The following is a 24,106-nucleotide window of genomic DNA, read 5'->3' as shown; positions in this document are numbered from 1 at the left end:
CTGGTTCCCTTTTAAAACCAAACTGTTTCTCTCTGCTAAAAAACCCTTAGCAGAGAAAAGAAAAATATAATATTCCTACTGGCTTCTGGATTCTGTCTATCTCCCGCCACTGCCACCATGACATTACCTTATTCCCAGATTCTGGACCTTAGCGTCCAAAGTTTGGGGGTTAGCATGAAAACCTCCAAGCTTAGTTACCAGCTTGGACCTGGTACTGCTGCCACCACCCAAAAAATTAGAGTGTTTTGGGGCACTCTGGTCCCCCTGAAAAAACCTTCCCTGGGGACCACAAGACCCAAATCCCTTGAGTCTCACAACAAAGGGAAATAATCCTGATTCCCTTCCCCCCTCCAGGTGCTCCTGGAGAGATACACAGACACAAGCTCTGTGAAACTACGCAGAGTGAGTCCCCCTCTCCGTTCCCAATCCTGGAACAAAAGCACTTTCCTCTTCACCCAGAGGAAATGCAAAATCAGGCTAGCAATCCAACACACAGCTTTCCCCTGATTTCTTCCTCCCACCAATTCCCTGGTGAGTACAGACTTAATTTCCCTGAAGTAGAGAAAAACTCCAACAGGTCTTAAAAGAAAACTTTATATAAAAAAGAAAGAAAAAATACAAATGTTCTCTCTGTATTAAGATGATACAACACAGGGTCAATTGCTTAAAAGAATATTGAATAAACAGCCTTATTCAAAAAGAATACAAATCAAAGCATTTCCAGCACTTATATTCATGCAAATACCAAAGAAAAGAAACCATAGAACTTACTATCTGATCTCTTTGTCCTTACACTTAGAAACAGAAGACTAGAAAGTAGAGAGTACTTCTCCAAAGCTCAGAGGAAACAGGCAGACAGACAAAAGACTCAGAGACACACTTCCCTCCACCCAAAGTTGAAAAAATCCGGTTTCCTGATTGGTTCTCTGGTCAGGTGTTTCAGGTGAAAGAGACATTAACCCTTAGCTATCTGTTTATGACAGACCCACACATGTGTACACCCACAGGGAGTGGCAGGGACCCACATATGTGAAATGGCAGTCATTAATAAGCAATCTACAGCATATATGATGCAATGTACATAATATATAATTGTATTATTTATATAGTTATGGAAAGTAAATAATACATGGAAGAAGTGAAAGGTTTTTTTAATACATTTTTTCTTTTTTAGTCATCCCTGCCAGGACCCCGCTGAAAATGTTTGAATTGGGCCCCGCACTTCCTAAAGCCAGCCCTGACAGCAACTATGCCTTCTTTTTGTTTTTACAACATTTGGCACAATGGGGTCATGCTCTATGGCTCCTAGACTCTATGGTAATACAAATAATAAATGTACTAAAGATAAAATTCAGTAAACAATGTTTTGCAAAATGTACAAAATATACAGAGATTTTTTAAAGCATTACAATTGAGAAAACAGGCTTCATGGAAATAAAACAATCTTACTAAATAACTCCACTTTTAGGTCCCCTTCCGAGCGGGTAGGATGCATATACAAAACTAGTGACTTGAACAAGAGGAGCTTTCTGTCTCCATTAATGTTTCAATAATATTTACTACTTTACAGTTACATTATTTCAGCTCTTGAGTGCCATATTATGGCACTTTAGAGACTATGCTTCCTAAAGTATTTTAATGATTGTCAAATGTTTATATTACATTACACCAGAACAGTATGATGGCATCAGACTTTATTGCTCATGAACAAGCTGCAGCTAACTACAGAAATTAAATATAGTTCTCTAGAAATCGCTCTTGAAAATCTGTGGAATTTAACTGAGAATTATAGCCTCACCATTCTAAATGCTGTTTTAAAAAAATTCAGGAGAACTTATTATACTCTATTAAATTTTATTACTTTTTCATCAGGGATGATGGGTAAATTTTCCGTAAACCTAAGTGACTTGGGACCCTAAGTCCCAGTGCATTTCAGTGTGGTTTAGGCTCTTAAGTCACTTAGGCCATTTTGAAAATTTTACTTAAAAACATTTGGGCCTAATTTTCCACATGCGGCCACTGAGTTTGAGTGCCAGACTTGAGCCACTCAGGACTTGATTCCCAGAACTACTGAGCACTTGCAACTTCTGAAGTCAGTGGGAGCTACAGGAACTGCATCTCAAGTTGGGCCTTGATGCTCATGAATGGTGCTAATGCACAGTTCCAGAAACGAAAGTCTTCTATTCATCTGGAGGACGTAATGTCAGTTCAAACTTCTCCACAGTTTTGTGCCTCAGCTATGATCATGAACCATGAAAGAGACCACCTTTAGGTGAGAAAAGACCTGCTATGGTATCCTTAACTACTTCAGCACAGGTGAAGGGAAAAAACTGCAAACAAGTTTTCCATCAGTTGCAATTTTTTACAGAGAAAAGGACCAAGACCAGCAGATCCCTTCACACAGCCCATGGGCTGCTCTTATTGATCTATACCAGCATGGAACTAATGACATAGAAGGGAAGAGACTGACTCCCTTATTGATCTCCTTGGCCATCTTTCCATCATTGTTATACTCTAACCTAATTTTATTTGATATGTAATTTTTCATCTATGGCCTGATTTTTATAAGTGCTCAGTCATTCCTATTGAAGCGATTGGGACCTACAGGAATATAAACTTCAGTCAGTTAAAGGTGGTCAGTTATCAGCACAAGCCAAAAATATCCATGTTGAGCTTTTCTTCATGTTTCCTCCCACATGTTCAATAATTGCATAGAGCCAGTACCTCTAAAAAGATACAAAACACAAAGTTTACACAATTTTTGACTTCCTCCGATACCCAGCAGAAGCTTCTTAAGGTGAGGAATGTGAGTGAGATGAACTAGCGCCCTGTGGATATTATGGAATGCTGCAGGATAAATCTAATGAGCAGCTGTTCCACTATAGACCCCACAGATGTCTCACTGGATATTTGAACAAGAATTAATGCTGACCCAAGCAGCAATAATGCCCACTAGGTATGCCATGAGGGATGGATGCAATGCCTGCTAAAGTCAGTGGGGAGACTGGAATGGAATCATGCACTTTGGCCCAGATCCTGAAAGGTATTTAGGCATCTAACTCCTCAGGTTTTCCACCTGAAGGCAATAGGATTTAGGGCCTATCACATACACAAACATACTTAGGTCCTTACTTCCCTAGTATGCAATCAATGGAAGTTAGGAGCCTAAATACCATTATGGATCTGGGCATATGTGCCAAAATATCTTTGAGGATCTGGGCCTTACTCTCCGTGTAAGTGGCAACATATCTCCTGAGAGTGCTGTTTGGGCATGGGGTAAAGGGCTTGGGGAGCTTTGAGGAGGCAGTGGATCTCCGTGGATAGCCTGAAGTTTGTGTGGATCTGCTGGTTTAGGAGGTATATTCCTGTCTTGTCATTGGGGTGCAAACATCCATCTCCTCCCTTCCAATAGAATGAATGGGAGGAAATTCCATGAGCTGACATGGAGAGTTTCCTGCTCCCTGTACTTAGTGGTATAATCATAAATTTTCAAGAGACTAGTGATTCCAGGGGCCTAAACTGAGAAGACCCTTATTTTCAGAAAGTGCTGAGTACTCATCCTCTCATAGTTATCTTAGGATTTCTCAAGTTGCACTTCCAAAATTTGAGGCACCCCAAAATCACTAGTTACTTTTAAAAATGTTGGCCATAATGTAAGTACAATGATCACTACTGCTAACATGAAATGAGACAGCAGCTCTATTTCCACAACTCTGAATATGGAAAGTGCCAATAGCTCAATGTCACATTTTTGTTTCAATAGAATTTTCATTGTAAGTCAGCTGGGAGACTTTTCCTTCTGGTACAGATCAGATGAGCAGAGAAACCTCCTATGAAATCAAGCTACCAATAGAAGTGTAGCAATATGAATTTTTTCCTGTCCCTTTGAGACATGAACTATCAGAGGAATGGAATTAATTTGCCCAAAGGTCACATTGTAACATCTCATGTAAATGACAAAAAAAGAATTATGTTGACACTCCTGATGGTAGACGAAGCCTTTCAGACAATTTCAACAGCATGTAGCTCACCCCAGATCTGGCCCTTTTTTTGTTCTACACTACTGAAATTAATGAGTCTAGCCACAGGCTAGATGAGAGAGAAGCTACATGCTGCCTTCAAATTGCTGTGCAAGCAGAAACAAAATTGCCTCTGATGCTACTTCAAGAAATAAAATAATGGCCTGCCAGCATTTCTCCAGGATTTAAGGATATGTAGTAACACAACGCATCATGGCAATGATGGATGCATTAGGTGAGTTTATTTTTTAAACAGGTAGCTCTATTTTGAGCCTTTCATGTCATCAAGAAGCAGCGAATAAAGTTGCCAAAAGATGAGGTCCAGAGTTACCATATGGAAAGGGCTAATGACCCTGAAAAGCTGTTCAGTGGCAGACTACACATAAGTACCAAGATCAAAAGGAAATTGCAGATGAAGACTAAGAGTTTGCCTACACTGCACTTTTGTCAGTAAAACTTTTGTCATTAAGGGGTGTGAAAAAGACACCTCCTCCCCTGAACAACAAAAGTTTTATGGAAGGAAAGCACCCCTGTGGACAGCACTTTGTTGGCAGGAGAGCTCTCCTGCTGACAGAGCTACCGCCTCTCACTGGGGGTGGATTTATTTTGTCAGCGGGAGAGCTCTCTCCCACTGACAAAAAATGGCTACACTGCTGTCATGGTATAATTCCCCAATCTGAACCTTAGAGTCCAAAAGATGGGGTACCAGCATGAATTCCTCTAAGCTTAATTACCAGCTTAGAACTGATAAACTGCCACCACCCAAAAATATAGTGTTTTGGGGCACTCTGGTCCCTGGGGACCCCAAGACCAAATTCCTTGAGTCTCACAACAAAGGGGAATAAACCATTTCCCCTCCTTTCTTCCTCCCAGATCTTTCCCGCCCTGGGTACACTAGGAGATCACTGTGATTCAAACTCCTTGAATCACAGCACCGAGAAATCAGGTTTTTGCTCCTCCTTCTCTCCCCCTCCCAGGCTTTCCCTACCTGGGCTATCCTGGAGAGATAGACAGATTCAAGCTCCGTGAATCTAAAACAACGGGATTCCACCTTCCCCCCCTCCTTTCTCTTTCCCTGTCTACCACCAATTCCCTAGTAAGTACAGACTCAATTCCCTTGAGCCTCAACAAGGGGAAAAAATCAAACAGGTCTTAAAAAGCAAAACTTTTAATAAAAAGAAAGAAAGAAAAGTAAAAGTTGTCTCTGTAATTTAGATGGTAAAGGTTACAGGGTCTTTCAGCTTAAGACACTAGAGAGAAGCCTCCCCCCAGCAAAATACAATTTAAAATACTTCCAGCAAAATACACATTTGCAAATACAGAAAACAATCAAAAGACTATAACCACCTTTTCTACTTAATACTCAGTATTTTGAATATATAAGAGACTATAGCAGGGAGATTGGCAGAAACCTGGTTGCACGTCTAGTCCCTTTCAGGACCGAGCGAGAACAAAGCAAAACCCAAAAAACACAAACAAAGGCTTCCCTCCACCGAGATTTGAAAGTATCTTGTTTCCTGATTGGTCCTCTGGTCAGGTGTGTCCGGTTCACTGTTTGTTAACCCTTTACAGGTAAAAGAGACATTAACCCTTAACTATCTGTTTATGACAACTGCAGCACAGCTGTGTCACTAAAAGGTGCATAGTGTAGACATAGCCTAAGGCCTGGTCTACGCTAGAAAATTAGGCTGGTTTAACTGCATCCATCAAGTGTTTGAAAAATCCACACCCCTGAGCAGTGCAGTTAAGCTGACCTAAGTCTACATGTAGATAACACTAGCTACCACCACTCAGGGAGGTCGATTACCCTTCCCCTCAGCGTAGGTAGTGTCTACACTGAACCCTTACAGCAGCAGAGCTGCAGTGGTGCATCTGTGTGCTGCTGTAGCATTTTAAGTCTAGCAAAGCCCTAAGAGGAGGAGATAAAGCAAGTAGAAAAAGAAGACAGAAACAGCTGAGCCTATCTTTGAAAACCAGAAAAAAACTAGAATTTAGAAGTCAATCTGATCTGCTGTGAATACCCGAGGGAAGAAAAACATTGACTACAAAAAAGGAGATTACAGGGTTGCTGACAGAAAAGATCATATTTCTGGAGAAATGTATGGGATTTAAAGACATTTTTAGTACATTTTTAATGAGGCAATCAATACATATTTCATACCTGCCAACATGCCAAATATTTCCTGGGGAATGACCTGTTTTATTTTTTTCAGATTCCCTTTCATTTGCCAGAGGCTACAAAGACCTTTACATCTTGCCTCAAACTGAATGATGGAAAAACTTCAAAGGCTCCTTGCCTCACCTTTTTAATGGTATTTCAAGCATCTGTGGGTGAGTGAAGGTGATGTTGTGATTATAATAAAGCCAGGCACAGGTCTTTATCACCAAGATTTTTTTCATTTTTTATAGTTCAGCCATCAGCACTCAATACGTTACATCAAGCTACAATGTCACAGTCTGCTGACAGACATAAATAGACTCAGAATTAGGGTGGCTGCAAGTTGGATTATTAAAGAACCAGACTAATAGAATCACAATGCAGGGATTCTAGACAAATAATTTGCTATTCTGTCCTGAGTGTGGCTGTTCAGTTAGTTGGAATTTTCCTGGCTTGGCTTCTGACATTATATCAGTTGCTTCCCCTCTCAATGCCTCTGTTTTCTCTTTCACCATTTGTCTGTCTTGTCTAAGTCACTTTTCCCTTTTTGAGCCTCTGTTTCTGCTCTCGTCCTCTGACTGTTTTGTTTATATAGACTGTAAAGTCATTGGGCCAGTGACAGTCATTCATTGTGTGTTTGTACAGTGTGATGGAGCTCCAGTCTCTGTTGGATCCTCTGAGTGTTGCTGTAATACAAATAATAATAAATAACTACAACAACTCATCCTGAGCAAACTCTGAATTTGAATAGCTAACCACCCGTTACCTCCTCCCCACAAAAAAGCTGATGTGTGTGGCTTGGTGAAGCTCACTCTGAGGCAGGTGAGTGTGACAAGGCTCTGGGGTCCCTGGCATGGGATACTGGAAGTCCTGTGCACCCCCTAACTGATGGACATTGAAGATGGTGCAGGACATAGCTGTGCAGGGGACCATGGCTGGACACAGAGGGTGGAACAGCAGGGACGAAAAGTCATGGGTTGGAGATGGAAGGAATCAGTGGAAGCATGTATATGTGTGTCTGGAGGGGAAGGTTCTAGGTACCAGAAAGATAAGGACGTATAGTATGGGGCACTGACAGACATCAGGCTGGGATAAAAAAAGTGGGAAAACTTGAACATATTTACAATTTTATCAATCTTAAATTATAAGCACTTAAAGTTTGCCATGTGGATAAAAGTCTCCCCTGCTTTCCTTCTCAATATTCACCGAGACCCATATCTAACACCTGCTATGAACTTACTAAAAGCTTCAGGATGGGAGTTCTACTTTGGTGGGCTTCATAAGATGCATCAGGGCAGGGCTGTCCTACTTTTGACCTTGTATACCACCTTGATTTTAAAAGTGGGTGCTCATTCAAAAGACAGGGAAGTTCTTTAAACAACAACAACTTTTTTAAAGAGGTAAGACTGAAAGTATGCTGTAAAGAAATGCATCTAGTATCCCTCCTTCCCCCAAAATATTACATTTCTTTACAAAATATCTACATTTTCCTAAAAAACCCCAACCCAATAACCTCCCAAAAAATAAAAACAAAATTTGGAACATTTGGAAATCAGCAGCTAAAGAATTCAGCAGCCTCTTCTTTGTTGTCTTGTAATGCTCTATCACTCTTCCTTGCCCCCCTCTAACTCAGGTTACAACACATTGTTTTCATTTTCTTTTCTATATTCAATCACCCATATTCACGAGGGGGAAAAGAAAACTTGTAAAGTTCCTTCCCACCTTTGTAAGTTTGGGAGTTTTGTCTGAGTAAGGAATTGAGGATAGGGCCCAGGACCAGTGTAGTGCAGAAAAGCCCTCCTAGAAAACTAGTTTAGGGAATGTGTGCTGTTTGTAAGTTTCAACATTTTAAAGATTTCATCAGTTTTCTCCAGGCTGTGAGTGATCTGTTCCCTCCAGCTGGCATTTTCTATTGGGAAACTAAATGTAATTAACCTTAAAACACAAGGTTTGTTGTTCTGGCTAATTTCACTAAATTTAATTTGTTCTCTTATTGTTCAAACACAAATAACTAGGTTAGTAAAAAAAAAAGTGCCTGGCAGTGTTAAGGATATTGAGTTTACAGTTACCTTGGTGCTGTAGCAGTCACACAACAAGATCAGGAGAAATATCCTATAAATGAGGCCTATTAGATGCTAGCAGAGTGTCCCAAGGGAAGAAGTATAAATGCATCAATTTGCTAAATGCATCAATTCGCTAAATTTAAAACAGACTGGCAAATATGCTTGTAGGACACAATGATATACAACCCCTAGGGACCAGAGTAGATAATTCCAGGTCAAATGTCTACTATTCATTATCAGAGTTCAAAAGATTTAACAAACACATTTACTGCACTTATACACACCTAGTTTAGGTTACAAAATATACTTCTTCTAAAAGGATGGTATATTAGTCTCTGAAACAGCCTTTCATGGGAAATAGTGGAAGCTCTGTCCCTTCTGATAGACTCATAGACTCATAGACTTTAAGGTCAGAAGGAACTATTATGATCATCTAGTCCAGGGGTAGGCAACCTATGGCACGCGTGCCGAAGGCGGCACACAAATTGATTTTCAGTGGCACTCATACTGCCCAGGTCCTGGCCACTGGTCTGGGGGACTCTGCATTTTAATTTAATTTTAAATGAAGCTTCTTAAACATTTTAAAAACCTTATTTACTTTACATACAACAATAGTTTAGTTATATATTATAGACTTATAGAAAGAGACCTTCTAAAAATGTTAAAATGTATTACTGGCACGCAAAACCTTAAATTAGAGTGATTAAATGACGACTCGGCACACCACTTCTGAAAGGTTGCCGACTCCTGATCTAGTCTGACCTCCTGCACAATGCAGGCCACATAATCTCATCCACCCACTCCTGTAACAAACCCCTAACCTATATCTGAGTTACTGAAGTCCTCAAATTGTGGTTTAAAGACCTCAAGCTGCAGAAAATCCTCCAGCAAGTGACCCGGGCCCCATGCTGCAGAGGAAGGTGAAAAACTTCCAGGGCCTCAGGCAAACTGCCCTGGAGGAAAATTCCTTCCCGACCCCAAATCAGTTAAACCCTGAGCATGTGGGCAAGACTCACCAGGCAGCACAATGAGGCATAGCACTAAAAAACCTTATCCTCTATTTCTACACTTTTTTTTTAAAAGAAGACCATAGAGTTCTCTCTGACATCTCATATAACCTTGTCCATCTACCTGTATGTCATGGGAACTGGCAGCTGCTGCCCCCCTTTTTTGGTGTTAGTATTGCTGTGGGATACCCAAGATGATCCAGCAGTGCTGCCACAGCTTTGCTGAGGTGAGACTGCAGTAGTGAGGCACTGGGGACTTTGCAGAGGGTTTTAAGAAGTGACAACAGCTGTTACTGGGGCATAGGACTCAACCCGCCTTTCCCACACCTTTGCTACAGTATTCCCAGTCTGAATAGGACAAGGGTTTTACTGCCTGTGCCTGCTAGTGTCCCACTCAATAAAATGCACTCTCCAAAATTCCCCACAACCAAGCACTAATGACTGCTCCCAATTAACCCCCCAAAATAAACCAATCAAATCCCCATAATGAATTAAACACTGCCCCCTCCCAACAAAAGTCAAATCAACATCCCTCCCCAATGCTAAATATGTCCTCCTCCCATGCTCCTTTACAAGTTCTTCTTTACAGAGTGCCTGCTGCTCAGCTTCCAGAACTCAGTGCTAACTGCAGGGGCAGACTCCTTTTCACTGCCACCAGCGATCTGCCTATCTACCAGATACCTGTCTGTCCAGCAAAGGCAGTAGCTTGTTGTCATTGCCCCTGCTCACCTCCTCAGTCCTTTACTAAGACCCATATGGCTCAGCACTGCTGGCATCAGCAAAGGGAGTCAAGTAGCTGCCAGTTCCTATGCCACACAGGTAGATGTGGGATGTACCTGCCATATGACAGGATATAAGCATTTGTTAGGTAGGCCCTGAGGAGTTTATTAAGGGGCCATATAAACATGGGGGGCTGACTTATTTCAGTGGAGTTACACCAGCATGAAATCAGAAATCCTCTTTGTTTTGGGAGGAGTCTATCTTTTTAATGGCACAGGTCAGCAACTGTAGGCTTTGCAGATATCCTGAGTCCTGAGACAGGAGTTGGAAGTAAGGAAGGGAGGTGTCTGGCACACTGCAGGAAAGAGGGGTTCCCAGGAGTACTGAAGAAGTAAGTAGCAAACTGTGATTCTAGTAACTGAAAAAGCAAAAGAAAGAGACTTATATCATGATTAAAAGTACTGAAGCACTGTGTATGGTTCCTATTGTGGACTGTACCAAAATGAAGGACACTTTCACACAGTAGACTGAACATAAGTGCAGTGAATTAGGGCTTTATTCAGTGTTAGTCTAGACAGTTGAAGTTTTGATGTAGCTTCATTGCAATGTACAGTGTACAGTAGATCTCCCTTTCTCACACACATGCACAGCCCAGTGTTTTAACCCACCTTTTTCTCTTCTTACCAAAGGGAGCAATTCTCAAAGTTATATACACATTCCAGCTACAAATCTGATCTCATATCATGCTTCATTGTTTAGTGGATTCCCTATTCATGTGCATACTTGAAATGCCTAATACCATAGGGCTAAAAAACCAAAACAATACAGCACACAGGTAAATAAATATGGAACAAATGCCACAGACCTTAAAATAGAAAATGTAAAAAATATATCCTTCATAAAAAAGCCTTTAGAAAAGTTGTCTAAATAACTGAACTTATTACCAATACAATGTACACTGTGTTAACTTTAGTGTTATCTGTAATGTAAAATGAGAATAAAAATTAGATAGGAATTAAAAAAAACCTGTTAGGTCATTTATTCCACCCAGTGCAGGATAGTTCTCTACAGTATATTCTCCAGAGCCTTGTTCAGTTATTTCTAAGTGATCCACATGTTGATCCATGCACCCAAATGTTCTCAGGAATACACACAGTGGAAGAAATAAATAAATCTGTAGCATTCCTTTATATTCACTTGTGGCAGAGTCAGAAGGAAGTATGGCTGAATAAATCATAATCACTAAGGGCTAGGCTGTGACTTTGCCACGAGCCCTGCATTATTAGCAGTGTGTAGTTATCTGGTGCCTAGTTGCCACTTGTTCTAGACAGTGAGCAGGGAGTAATCTGTGCCAGTCCTATACTTCCCTCTTTGCACCAGCTCAGCTGTGCTGGCTCAGTGGGTAGCAAGGCAGTGGAAGGGGGAGTCCAGGCCAAGGCTCTACCCATTTGCACCAGAGGGAGAGTAGGGGCTCCACAGAACAGTCAACACTATTATAGTAACCAGTACCGGAGAGTAATGCCCTTCATGTTCTTTTACTCCACTGTGTGGACACACTGGATGAGTTACACTGTTGTGCTAAACTTGAGATGTAAAATGCAATGTAAAAGGGGGAGAGTGAAGGGAAGCCTGCACAGATGTGTTTACTGAAGCCATCAAAACCGAAGCGAGTGATAGAAACCAATAGAAGTGCAAGCATCGAAACAACACTTCCTGCTAAGTACTAACGTGGCTGAACAGAAAACAAAAAAAAGCTGTATTCTAGGATAATTTGACTGCCATGAGTAGTTACAAAGTTTCACACACACTGTGATGAAGAAAGCTTTGAGCCAAAGGCTCTTCTGGAGTTCCTGCTTCTGTATTCTGCTCTCTTTAACTAATGACAAAAAAAGTGCTATATTTATAGGGCCTGAGACTCATCAAAGGAGCCTATGAAAACAAAGGTAAACCTTAATCTTGGTCCACTGTGCTGCAGCCCAGAAGGCATATGAAGCCCCAACACCGCTCTGCTAGAAAACAAACCAGGGGGCGGAGAGGAAAAAGATAGTTAAGAAGGATGCATACAATGACTCTCAAGCCCTGTGAAGTGATGAGATCTCATGTCTAAAGGGAGTTCCATTAAAAAAAGTTGAGCAACTGCAGTATCTTCCTATCCTTAGAACAGGAGGTGCCACAATAAATTAAACTAACATGGAGGAGCAAATGTAACATTTTTAATGGTGCCCATTATACCAGAACAAAAATGAGCCCATTTCAAAGTGCAGCATCAGTTATCACAAATCCTTGCCAAGCCTTTCAATTTCTTCAAGGAGGAAGTCAACGTCTGATTTCCTAGTAGCTGGGTTGGAAAAGACCATTCTGAAAAAATTCACTTTGTCCCCATGTGGCTGGTAGCTAACCATCGTCATTCCTTCTTCTATCATCCGTGCTTTTATTTTTGGAGCAACCTGTATACAAAAAGTCAGCCATTGAAATTATTTTCCTTTTATATTTGGAAACTTCTCCCCCTCTCATTACAGCCAGATTTTGCAAGTCACAATATAACAAAAAAGCTAGCATGATCAATACTTCTTAAGACTGTTGCCATTGACATCAGTGAGAGTTCTGCATGAGTAAGAAGACAGAATTTTAGGATTTGTCCTTCTGTGTGCAATGTTAATATCATATCTTATGTTAAATTAAAACCAGAAGGACAAATCTTAAGACACGATATTAACATTACACACAGAAGGACAAATCCTGAAGTCCTTACTCAGCTTTTACTCACTCCCTATACAGGCAAACCTCTCATTGATTTCAGTGACAACATTCTTATAAAGTTGCAGTCATGCTAGTTCATTTGTTTTCCCTAATTTTGCGCACTTAAAATTTTAGGTGCTTCTATTCTGGGGCTTGTAGATTTTGGTTGGTAATATGTCCAAGATAATGGATGAACAAAATTTTTAATTTGCACACAAACATGTAGCATAGTGTTGCCTTGTTACTTGCTTGATTTGCGGATGTTATCACAGATTCTCAGCACCCAAATTGTGGGAACTCAAAATCAAAGGATAGATTACATTGAAAAAATCAGGCCCCTTCAGCAAAGTTTCAATTTGCAATAAATAGTGAGTTGTACATGTGAGCTATTCTATATCACTTTTTATACCTTAAGTAGAGTTAACTAAGTTGTGTCCTACTCCTTTTTCCTTAACAACTTTAATTCCTTTTTAAATATGTTGTGATGAGAATCAAGGTGGGCTTTTTTCTGCATCTTCATTATAGTTGGCTGTCTAGTTTATGAGTTCCAATTTTCTTCTGTTTGCCATCATTGCAGAACTCCTATCATAATACTGGGAAGGCAAAACAACTTTTCAAGGCCACTACCTGTGGCACTTCCTGGAAATCCTGAGTATCTAGGGCAGCTGAGCCCTGCACACTAACCTTGGATGCTAACATGCCCCCTTCTTATTATAATACATGTGATCTCCGGAGTGGGAATTCTGACTCCAAGTCATATTTTGCATGGCACCCTGCTGCTGCCACATGGTAAAGTGTTATTTTAGTTGTATGTAATATACAAATATATGCTACACTGTGCATTTTTATGAAGAGGTTTTCTGTTGGTAGATTGTACATTTACAGAATTGAAAGCAAAGATATAGAATCCTCCCACTTATCACCTGGACATTTCTGAACAGCCCTGCAGCCCAAATCAATGAGATTTGAAAACTGGAATTTGGTATGAAAATAATCCTTACTGAGGAAGAGTGCACAGCCTTGTTTTGGAAGACTGTTTGATTTGACCAAGATATGAGCATTTTAAAATCATGTAATGATTGTGCACTGTAGATTTTTTTTCCCTTTTACATGTTCACCTAGGTCAAGTTGTCCTGTGTATCTAGGTACAATAAAGTTAGCTTTGCTGTCATTAAACACCATAAAATAGGTCAATCACCCTATACTATTGCCTCAACTTCCATGAATTCTGTAAGCTAAGCAAGGTCAGAGGAGGCCTGATTGACTAGACCTAGGTAAACTATGTATAGTGAATACTTCTTCATACATCCGAAGAAGTGGTTTTTTACCCCTGAAAGCTTATGCCCAAATAAATCTGTTAGTCTTTAAGGTGCCACCGGACTCCTTGTTGTTTTGGTGGATACAGACTAACACGGCTACCACTCTGATAAAGTGAGCAAGTTATTCAATTAATGTAGCCCCTTTCTCTGCTTACAAAGGGACTTGAGCCAAGATTTTCAAGAGTGATAAGTCACTTTGGTGCTTTTGAACCTGCCCTCTGAAAAGTGAGGGTCCTTACATTGTCTCAGGTTGGGCACCAAAATATTTAGGTCCACTAGATTATTAGTCATTTAAAAAAAATCTCGGCCTTCTATTTTTGCATATTTGAAATTATCTGATGAATGGTTTATGCAAACATTTTGGACTGGGGATTCTTTGAAAACTATTCACTACAACTATTGATTTAGGTACCATAATTTAATATTAGTGCTCTATGATTGGTCACTTAAGTCTCATGTCCTTGTTTCTGTTTCCTGATTGAGTGATTTCAAAGCACAAAGAGAACATTTAAGGGGGCTGCAGGTACACTTGGAATAATGGTCTGTAATCATTCTTGTGTGTGGTGAGTCACTCCTACAAATGGTCAGAGAAAACTTTTCTCAAACACATTCAAAGGACTCTTTATCTGAATGAATGTTCATAATTTTTTAAGAGCTTGCTGTGCTCTAATTCTGACACTAAGGATGTGTCTGGGACATTATGGTTTTTCTTCTTTAGATGTCACACAAACTTTAGCATTTGAATCCTGATTAAACAACAAGGTTGTATGAAAGTACAGGATGTATGAAGACTGAGAACTATCAATAGAGGCCTTATTAGTCACAACACCTCTGAATGTCAATATTAGAAATCTTACCTGATGAAGTAATTTCTCTCGTTCTGGCCCATTTGGTATTCTTCTAAGATTTGGTGGAATGTACCAGAAACACACATTGGTGAGTTCAGGCTTTAAAACAAAGATGTTTATTTCTCAGTAAACAATAATCATGATTATGCTATTAGGTCTAAGGTCAACAAGAGTTTAATACCAACAGTATATAAATGACATAGGCATAAGTCCATTGAACATCACTCCAATGTTTCTAAGTCACTTTTGAAAATCCTACCTTACTTTTAGGTCACTTCTTCAAAACTGGCCCAGATTGATAATTACCACAAAAGTTATTACTCTTGTGATGATTGTCTAGCAGTCTATGTGATATAGGGTTCACTCCTGCAAGGTGTTGAGCACCCTGGCCTTGATCTAGCAGAGCACTAATTCATGTGCTTAACGGTATGTACATGAATAGTTCCATGATTAAGTATAGTATTGCCACTCTCACAATTTTTGGTGAGTGCCAGGATTTCAGGGAGGACTGGAGTGCATATCGTGATGACATGAGAAGTCTAGATCCCTCATGAAATTAAGTGCCCCAGGAAGCCAGCAGAGTTTCCCCCTCTAATCACTTTTCCTCACAGGAGGGGAAAGGACAGAGCAAAAAGCTCAGCAGACCAGTGTAGCTCCACTTCCTCCTCCCAAGTCTCCTCCTGTGCCCAAGGGAGCAGGATGGGGCCTCTGCTCCTTTTCCTTTCCCCTGCATTATATGGCCTGGGAAAGGAGAGTGAGGGGTGAAGAGCTCTTGGAACTGCATCTCCCACCCCAATCCTGGAAAAGGGGAAAGCCCTGCTGCAGCCCTCCAAGAGAGGGACAGATGTGAGGCGGGGGGGGAGGGAGGAGGAGAGGAGCTGAAATGATGGAGGTGGGGCTGATGGGGAGTATTGGGGACAAGATTAATTGCTGGGCAGGGGATAGGCAGATGTGGGGGTGAGAACTCTTGGAGCAAGGCTAAAATGTCCTTAGCCAACACATTTTGGAGAGCGGGCAACACTAACTGGTCACAAAACACTGTGGGTGGGCAGAGGCAGGGCTGACTCCAGCTTTTTTGCTGCCCCAAGTGGTGAAGAAAAAAAAAACCTGGTTGAGCTGCTGCGAATTGCCGCCGAAGAGAAAGAGAGGGAGTGAGAGACCCCCCACCGAACTGCTGCCGAAGACCCAGACGTGCTGCCCCAACAACAAACGGATGTGACGCCCCTTTCTATTGGCCTCCCCAGGCACCTGCTTCCTTCGCTGGTGCCTGGAGCTGGCCCTCGGCAGAGGGAGGTTAAAACTCAAGAGAAAGACTAAAAAAAATCTCCAGTGAAAAAAAACTGTTCAGTCAATGCAGCCACAAATTTACAGCCAGCTCTACTCTGTACCTTGCAGAATCAAGTCCTTAATTGCCCAGTTAATTGTTTACAACTGTCCATGTTATTGCAAAAGAAAACCATCACCTAAATTTGGTTTGCCACCTTTGTTTGTAATCCGAGAGGCTGGATGAGCAACACAGAGAATTTAAAAATACTCTGTTCATTCAGGAAATGGATATTATGGCGAGACTCATTTCTACTGTGCAAAATGAATATATCCTATCTATGAAGAGCCTATTTCAATTAGACAGGGAAAGTGACAACAGGAAAATAAGTTAGCTTTTTATATGGAAATTAAATCACATGTAAAGTAGATGAGAATACATACTGAAAAAGAGAACGGAGGAATATTTTGATACTTACTTCAGCATCAAATACAAGCTCAAAGTTCTCTCTTGAATTCAGTTTCTTGTAAAGATATTCAGCAAGTTCAAGGGATTTGTTGATAAGAATCTCAAAGCCTCGAGTGCCCTGTAGAATATCAATGCAAAACATATAGAAAGTGAGCTCCAAGAGTGGTTTGAGCCATGTTAGGAAAAACAAACAATAATTTTATTGTACAGGAATGAGCTTGAAGGAGAGAATGGAGGGTACTGTCCTGAGGAACTGTATTTTATTGTTTTGCAGCATATAACTTATTGATGCTCATTCTATATAACATACAGAACCTCATTCTAAAAAGGTTAGCTTTTAGAAGAAATATGGATCTACATAAAAATTGAGCTTAAACTAAAACCACAACAAATGAAGTCTAATCTGTCTGAGATTTTGAATGCATGGTAGGGATTGAACTTTGACAGATCTCTATAACCAATTTAGTTGATAAATTATGCTCCCCTCCTTTTTTTTCTTTACCTTGCCATTGAGAACATATTTCCTATTTAGGGGAAAGTGGGGTTTACTCCAGTAGCTAATATAGCACTGTTTTAACGGATTCAGAATTTGGCTATGCTTCTTGTCCTAATCTTTGTTCCATTATTGTTGCAATTTTAACTCGTTTTTGTAAATTATAAATCAGGGGTTAGCAATCTTTTGAAAGTAGTGTGCCGAGTCTTCATTTATTCACTCTAATTTAAGGTTTTGCAGGCCAGTAACACATTTTAACATTTTCAGAAGGTCTCTTTCTATAAATCTATAATATATAACTGAACTATTGCTGTATGTAAAGCAAATACGCTTTTTAAAATGTTTAAGAAGCTTCACTTAAAATTAAATTAAATTGCAGAGCCCCCTGGCCCAGTGGCCAGGATCCGGGCAATGTGAGTGACACCGAAAATCAGCTCACATGCAGCCTTCGGCACGTGTGCCATAGGTTGTCTACCCCTGTTATAAATAAATCATAAAGTCAGAATTGTATATCACATTACACTATCGTTGAATGTCTCTTCTACACAAAAAAGACTGAGCATTAGGCAGTGATGCTCCTATTTATCATTTAATATTTACTTTGCTTGGAATAACAGCTATTGTTTATGTGCTTTGTTTTTGATGCTGCAAAACTTTAAGACTAGGTATGCACTTTTTCTTCTGTCCATGCAACATCTGTTTTCTCATGCAATATTTATCTTATTTCTGATTAACGCTATAATATCCTCCCCAACTCAAGGAAACAGTTCAGTTTTACATATAAAGTAAAAAATTCACACCTTTTCTGAAATATACAGAGCAAAGCCCCTCACGACAGGAGTCTTACCATTTTTATTGCAAAGCTCTTTGACAGGTTTCAAAAATAAAGCACCCCAGAAATGAAATTGGTTATTACAAATCTTTAGGGGCCTAATTCTGAGAGGGAATGAAATCAACGGCAGCTTAGAGCAATCAGCCCCTTCCCGAATAGGGTTCTAGATAGGGGGAGGTGGAAACAGATTTTAAATAGCAATAGGTGAGCCTAAAAGAGATTTGGAGCTTCAGATAAGTACCCAGAAGACCACAAGCCTGAGTCTGTTCACAGTTACAGGGTATAAATAAACAATAACTTCATTGACTTCAATGGATTTATAGATTGTTTATCAGGCAGTATATACCTGTGTCTCCTGAGTCTGCAAAACTGAACTGGCAATGTCATAAGCATTTGCCTCCTAATGAATTGTTCAGTATGTATAAGTCAGAAACAATGCAAGAACAATCTTTTAGGTGATATTTTGGAATTTACAGTTATGTCAACGGGGTTGACATTGCTCGATATCTCGCAGTATCAGAGCTCTTGTCTAATGTAACCATGAAGTACATATGTTAATAAAAATGAAAGTTAGTCTTTTTGGGACCTTAAAAACAGTTTAGATTATGGATGAAAGATCATTTTAGTTCCTGTATTGTTATGTATGCATTTCCTTAGTTCTCATCACAATAGTATCTATTCACCGCATGCTTAGATTAAATCAATATCAGTAGTTTATAAAGAGAAGGATCCAATTCTCCATAGTCTGTCAGTTATTTACCAGTAAATAAGAATAAGAAAAGCTATACCGAGTCAGACCAAAGGTCCATCTAGCCCAGTATCCTATCTTCCAACAGCAGCCAATGCCAGGCGCCCCAGAGAGAATTAACAGAACAGGTTATCATCAAGTGATCCAGCCCCTGTCGCCCATTCCCAGCTTCTGGCAAACAAAGGCTAGGGACACCATCTCTGCCCATCCTGGCTAATAGCCATTGATGAACCATGTTGTAAAGTGTACATGTTGGTCCTGGGAATATGTTGCTGGAGCTATGTAGCTGCCCAATGCAAATGAAAGAAGAGTTTAAAGCTGATCTAAAGCTTAGAAGGTTTGAACTCAGTGTGATTTCTACAGTTTCACAGATGGGAGTGCTCCACTAAGAACTTCCTGTTACCACTTCCTCTCAACTAAACCATACATTTAAAGTTTGATTTTAAGCTTTAACTTTCATTCCACCTATGCATCAGTTTGAGTGGCTAAAGAACATTTATTTTTCTGGTTAAAGCTGCATTTCTGTAGACCTTTCCTACCTTAGCTTTCCACATTAGCCAAAGTTTGAAGACATCAACATGCCGGCCACACTGAATGGTCTTGTCCCCTGTGTCATAAGTTGTATCATACTGTTTGTCTGGTTGGAACAGATACCCAGCACACATCTGATTACAGGCTTGCAGAAGACCCTAGAGCAGGAATACAATCATAAATATGCATGCTATATTTATGAACAAGATTCATTCCAGAATGTCCATTCAACTACTGAACTTGGGCTAGAAATGAGCAAGTGGTAGGATAATTACACTGAAATACAAACACATTCCCATTGAGAACAGTGTTACATTTAGGGCTTGTTTATATGAACAGTAAGTGCGCAGCAATCGGGAGGGTAAATCTCTCTCTCTCTCTAGCCTGCCATGCACTAATCGTCCATATGGACCCTACTGCTGGGCACTAAAAGTTCGCAGGGCACTTTGATCCACTCTTGTGTCAAAGTGAGGTAGATCAAAGTGACCTAGGGAATTTTTAGTATAATGTTGCAAGATCCACACAGACAACTAGTGTATATCAGGATAGCGCAAGGTAGATTGACACCTCTGCTTGCCCTGCACAGTTTGTATAAACAAATTCTTAGTCTTTGTTGTGTATTTGGTTGTCGTGGTAACAGAATCTTGTTCTTGTTATGGCAATGGAGTTAGATTATTAAGGGATAGCCCTGTCAGTTTTGGCTGGTTTTTGTTTAGTTCGTCTTGATCTGTAGAATTTATTAAATAGGACCTTCATCAGGCATATGACACTGAGCCCCATATCATGCATATATACAAAAAAATGCAGAATGAAATCTTGAGTATGTAAAATTTTATCTAATTGCCCCCTTTATTATGCTAGAGTCATAATATTTGTGTGTTTTATGGATACTGTGTGAGTTACCAATGGTTATAACCATTGTTCATAGCTTATGGAGTAAGCAAGGATATTGATAGCCTTACGTTCATCTGAAGGGGAGAGATCGTTTAAGTCTTGGTAATATACACTCATATAATAATAATGATTTCTCCATAAGACATCAAGTCCATTTTCCACATATTTTTCTTAAACAAATAAAATAAAATAAAAAAAGTCTTTCATTTTTTTTTAAAGCACTTAACAGTTTCTTTGGACTTTGTGGTAAAGATCTCTGCACAAAGCACTACAGAATTTGATCTGTGTGTCTCTGATGAAGCAATACATTTTATTCTCAACCTGAATTTGCAAGCGGACAGCTCACGGTGCTGCTGAAAGCTATTTCTGCTATGAAAAGAGAATCTACTACAGACTGAGGAGATAAAAGAAACATAATGAAGAAAAATATAATAAGGACCTATAGTCTTAGAATGATGGTATCTTACCAAATACCAACCAAATAAATGCTTAGGAAACCATGTGTAAATTGCACAGTGGTCTATGTTAAACATTTACTTTTCCATGGTATTTGATTTTACTGATTAAATCATGGGGTTTCCTAAGTTGCCACAGAATGGGAAATAAGGTATATGGTAAATTTAACTGCCAGTTGATAAATGCTGGCTTTTTTGTAATAGCTTCCAATGTGTGTCTGTGTTTGTACATACCATGGAAAAAACTTTATTAACACAATGTTAAGATTATAAAAAGGTAAAACTCAAGACCAAGAAAACTCAGTGGTTAAGGGTCTCACAATAATATCAACTCAGACACATTGCATAGTATTGTATGCTGTATTAGAGTATACATTTAAAACAAATGGTAATCTCATATTCTATTTATTTGCAAAGATACATTCCACTTGTCAGTCATTAGTGTGACAGATAAGCTTTGATATCAAAAGATGGGTTGCCTCCAGAGAAGATATGTTTATGGCAAACAGGAATCAGTGAATTGTCTGCTATTCTGATTCAAATATCTAGACAGAGGATATTCAGAGGAATGGCTTACCAAGGGATGTGATGTGGTAGGTTCTCCATTGCTTGAAATCTTTAAATTCAATACTTTCTTTCTAAAAAGCTATGCTCTAGCTCAACAAGAAGTTCAGGGCTTACCAAAGAAATGACTGAATATAATGTTATGACCTGTGTTATGCAGGGGTTCCAATGAGACTGTAAGAATGTCCCCTTCTGCCTTTAAAAACTATGACTATATATTTAGAAATCCAGATCTAGATATCAGCCAGACTTACCCTTCCCAAAGGGCTATATATTCTTTTCTGAACTGCAGGAAATCCTTTTCCAAAGCTGGCCCAGATCCCTCTCTTACTTGTGAAGGTGTTTACATGACTACCAGCCAAATCAATACTTAAGATTATGAGCATTATTTTTAAAAAAATCCTTACTATCCCCTGCTGTCTTTGGGCCTGGCTGACCATTAGCCATCTCCTGACATCTTTAGGAGTGGTGGTGGTGTGGCCACTTTCTTCCCATATTTGGCCTCTTTAGAGTGTATATTCCTGGAAGTCATACTGTCACGTTATCTTGAAGAGGTTTTATGGGAGTCTGTTTCCTCACTAAGCACTAACAGCATAGGAAAGGTCTTCTTCTGGTGGTTCCATGATTCTGCGGTCTTAGGATGTGACTTAAAACTACCTGACTGGTAGCTGGGAAACACAGATCCCACAACACAGGGCAAATCAGGGTTTTTGGATCAGAAAATTCAAAGGTAAGAGGGGTACAGCGACTGTTGAGGATTGCTGTGCTCTGAGGTTTCTGCTCTTTGCCTTTGTCAACTTTCACGAACACATTAGTTGGCCTTCATGCTAGCACTTTAAACCATTACCTAAAGACAGTTTTGATATATGAAAGACATAATTTATGGTACCTTTTCACAGACCAGGAAGGCAGAACACTGAAGTGGAACACCCATCAATTTGTGTGGATTCCAGGTGACAGAATTGGCCCTAGGTGATAAACCAAACTATAATATAAGAAACATGCCAAGTGTTAAATGTAATAGGTATCAGTCTCCCCAAAGACCCCTGCACACACATATATAGCACTTTCCAGACATATTGTGTGTGTCTACCTCTGCTGCTCAAAAGAGCTTACGTTCTTACAGGATAAGGGTAGGAAAAAGGTTCAGGGTAGGAAAAGCGAAGGAATTATTAATAAAAAGGAGAGGAGAGATTTTAAGGAAAGATTTAGAGGAAGGAAGAGAAGCAGGGAGGAAAGGAAGGCTGTTCCTTGTGAAGAGAGCACTGTGATAAAGGAATGAAGCTCAGAGAGAGAAAAGGAAATTCAGGAGGAGGAAGGCAAAAAGAAATGGTGAGTGTATAAAGTAAAGGAGTAGATGAGATCAGAAATGGAGGTGATGGGGCAAGATTATTTAGAGATTTGTAGATGAGGCTTTGTGTTGTGTGCTAATGGAGGGATTCAAGGTATTTGGGGGTAACATGGCGAGAACAACAGAGAGGGGAGGGAGATGACTTACTCTGAATAAAAACACCATGCATCACGCTCACCTTTCAATGCCATTAAGTTTAAAGGAATGTTTCCTAGACATCAGCAGCCCACCTCCCCATGCTGCCTGTAAGAAATGAGGTGTTAACATTATAAAATAAAAACAAGAGAAGAAAAAGTTCCATCCTTTATAAGATAGTTACTAAAGTATTTTTCTTCTAAAAGATACAAACTGTTAAATAAACAACTCAGGCATTAAATATTACAAGAAATCCAATCTATAAAGGAAAAAACAAACAGAGCAACACCCAGCCACACCACACAGGCAATAAGGGAACAAAGTGCATATATTCAAGAAGATTTTTAGCTCATTTGTTGGCATGTAACAGAGTATTGTAAAGTGCTGTGCCACAGATATAGTTTTATATAGCATTCTGCAGATAATAAGTATAGATAAAAATAAGCCACATTCATTGTGCCTTATTAAACAAATAGTCCATTGGCTTTAATGTGATTTCATGCATGAATAAGACAATCACAGCATTAATAAGGAAGAAGGGTGAATTCTGTCACACTGAAGTCAATTTGAACTGCTGGGTGGCAGTTGGGACCTGAGCACTACCTGTGGGCCCAGGTTCAAGGTCTGTGATCCATCACATTTAATTCATTGCATGCTCTTTTAAGTGCCTTGACCAGCTTCTTTCTTTAGACTAGCAAACTGAAGCCATCAGTTATCTTGACCCACAGTGCACAGTAACTCCAAGAAGAATTTATATGAAAATCCTCTTTATGTTTACCAAAGATTAGACTGCATGGGTAAGGTTAAATACACTGAAATGACTTCATTTATGTTTAACTTGGTTATGGTGGCACAGCATTGTATCTACTGAAAAAGAAACACTTCAACATTCAACTTATTTTTAACCCAAAATTTCCAATAAAGGTTGTCTAAAATCAGGTCTAAATCAATATTTAGGCATCTAAATAGAACTGGTTTGATTTCAGGAAGTGCTAAGACCTTACAGCTCTGAACAATTTAAAAATCAGAATATCAGGCCACCAATATAGAGATCTAAATATGCACTTAGATGTCAAACTAAAGTTAGGTAACCACTACTGAGAATTTTGGCTAAAATTCACACATTTTACTTCAGAGTAAAAAAATAATATGACTAGCTACTATTCATTCAACTGTATCAGAAAGAAGAATATGGCCTAGTGATTTAAATTCAGCTTATCGTGCCAGGAACTGTATTTATCCCAGTGACTCTGTACTACTAAGGTGGTATTATATGCAGAAGAAAGGATTAGTCATAAAAAGAATAATAATCATCAAAATGACAATTCATTGTATGCCAGAGAGGTGTATTATGGTATTTTGAGTTGCTCTGGTCTGACACAAAGAGAATGCATTTTGAAGCAGTATTTGTTGTATTATTCCAAGACCTGAATGAATGCCAACAAATGCTATTTACTTAATTTCCTTTCTAAACAAGCACACCCTTCACTGCAAGATG

General features: G+C 39.6%; 1 protein-coding gene across 2 annotated transcripts in view; it reads right to left on the bottom strand.

The window, feature by feature from the left end:
• Window positions 1-10,555: 10,555 nt before the first annotated feature.
• LOC115646429 (glutamate decarboxylase 1-like) overlaps window positions 10,556-24,106 on the bottom strand; it is a 72,951-nt gene continuing 59,400 nt past the window's right edge. For both annotated transcript variants that reach the window (XM_030552233.1, XM_030552234.1), the window contains 6 exons: window positions 22,652-22,716; window positions 22,012-22,090; window positions 19,218-19,367; window positions 16,616-16,723; window positions 14,883-14,972; window positions 10,556-12,414 (listed from right to left, as the gene is read on the bottom strand). In XM_030552233.1, coding sequence (XP_030408093.1) covers window positions 12,241-12,414; window positions 14,883-14,972; window positions 16,616-16,723; window positions 19,218-19,367; window positions 22,012-22,090; window positions 22,652-22,716 — 666 coding nt within the window. In that variant the 3' untranslated portion in view covers window positions 10,556-12,240. The remainder of the gene's footprint in view (window positions 12,415-14,882; window positions 14,973-16,615; window positions 16,724-19,217; window positions 19,368-22,011; window positions 22,091-22,651; window positions 22,717-24,106) is intronic.

The sequence above is a fragment of the Gopherus evgoodei genome, chromosome 2 (assembly GCF_007399415.2).
Source record: "Gopherus evgoodei ecotype Sinaloan lineage chromosome 2, rGopEvg1_v1.p, whole genome shotgun sequence".
In the NCBI taxonomy this organism is placed as follows: domain Eukaryota; kingdom Metazoa; phylum Chordata; order Testudines; family Testudinidae; genus Gopherus; species Gopherus evgoodei.
Note: the sequence above shows the minus strand (reverse complement) of the source record. Positions and strands in the feature narration are given on the sequence as shown.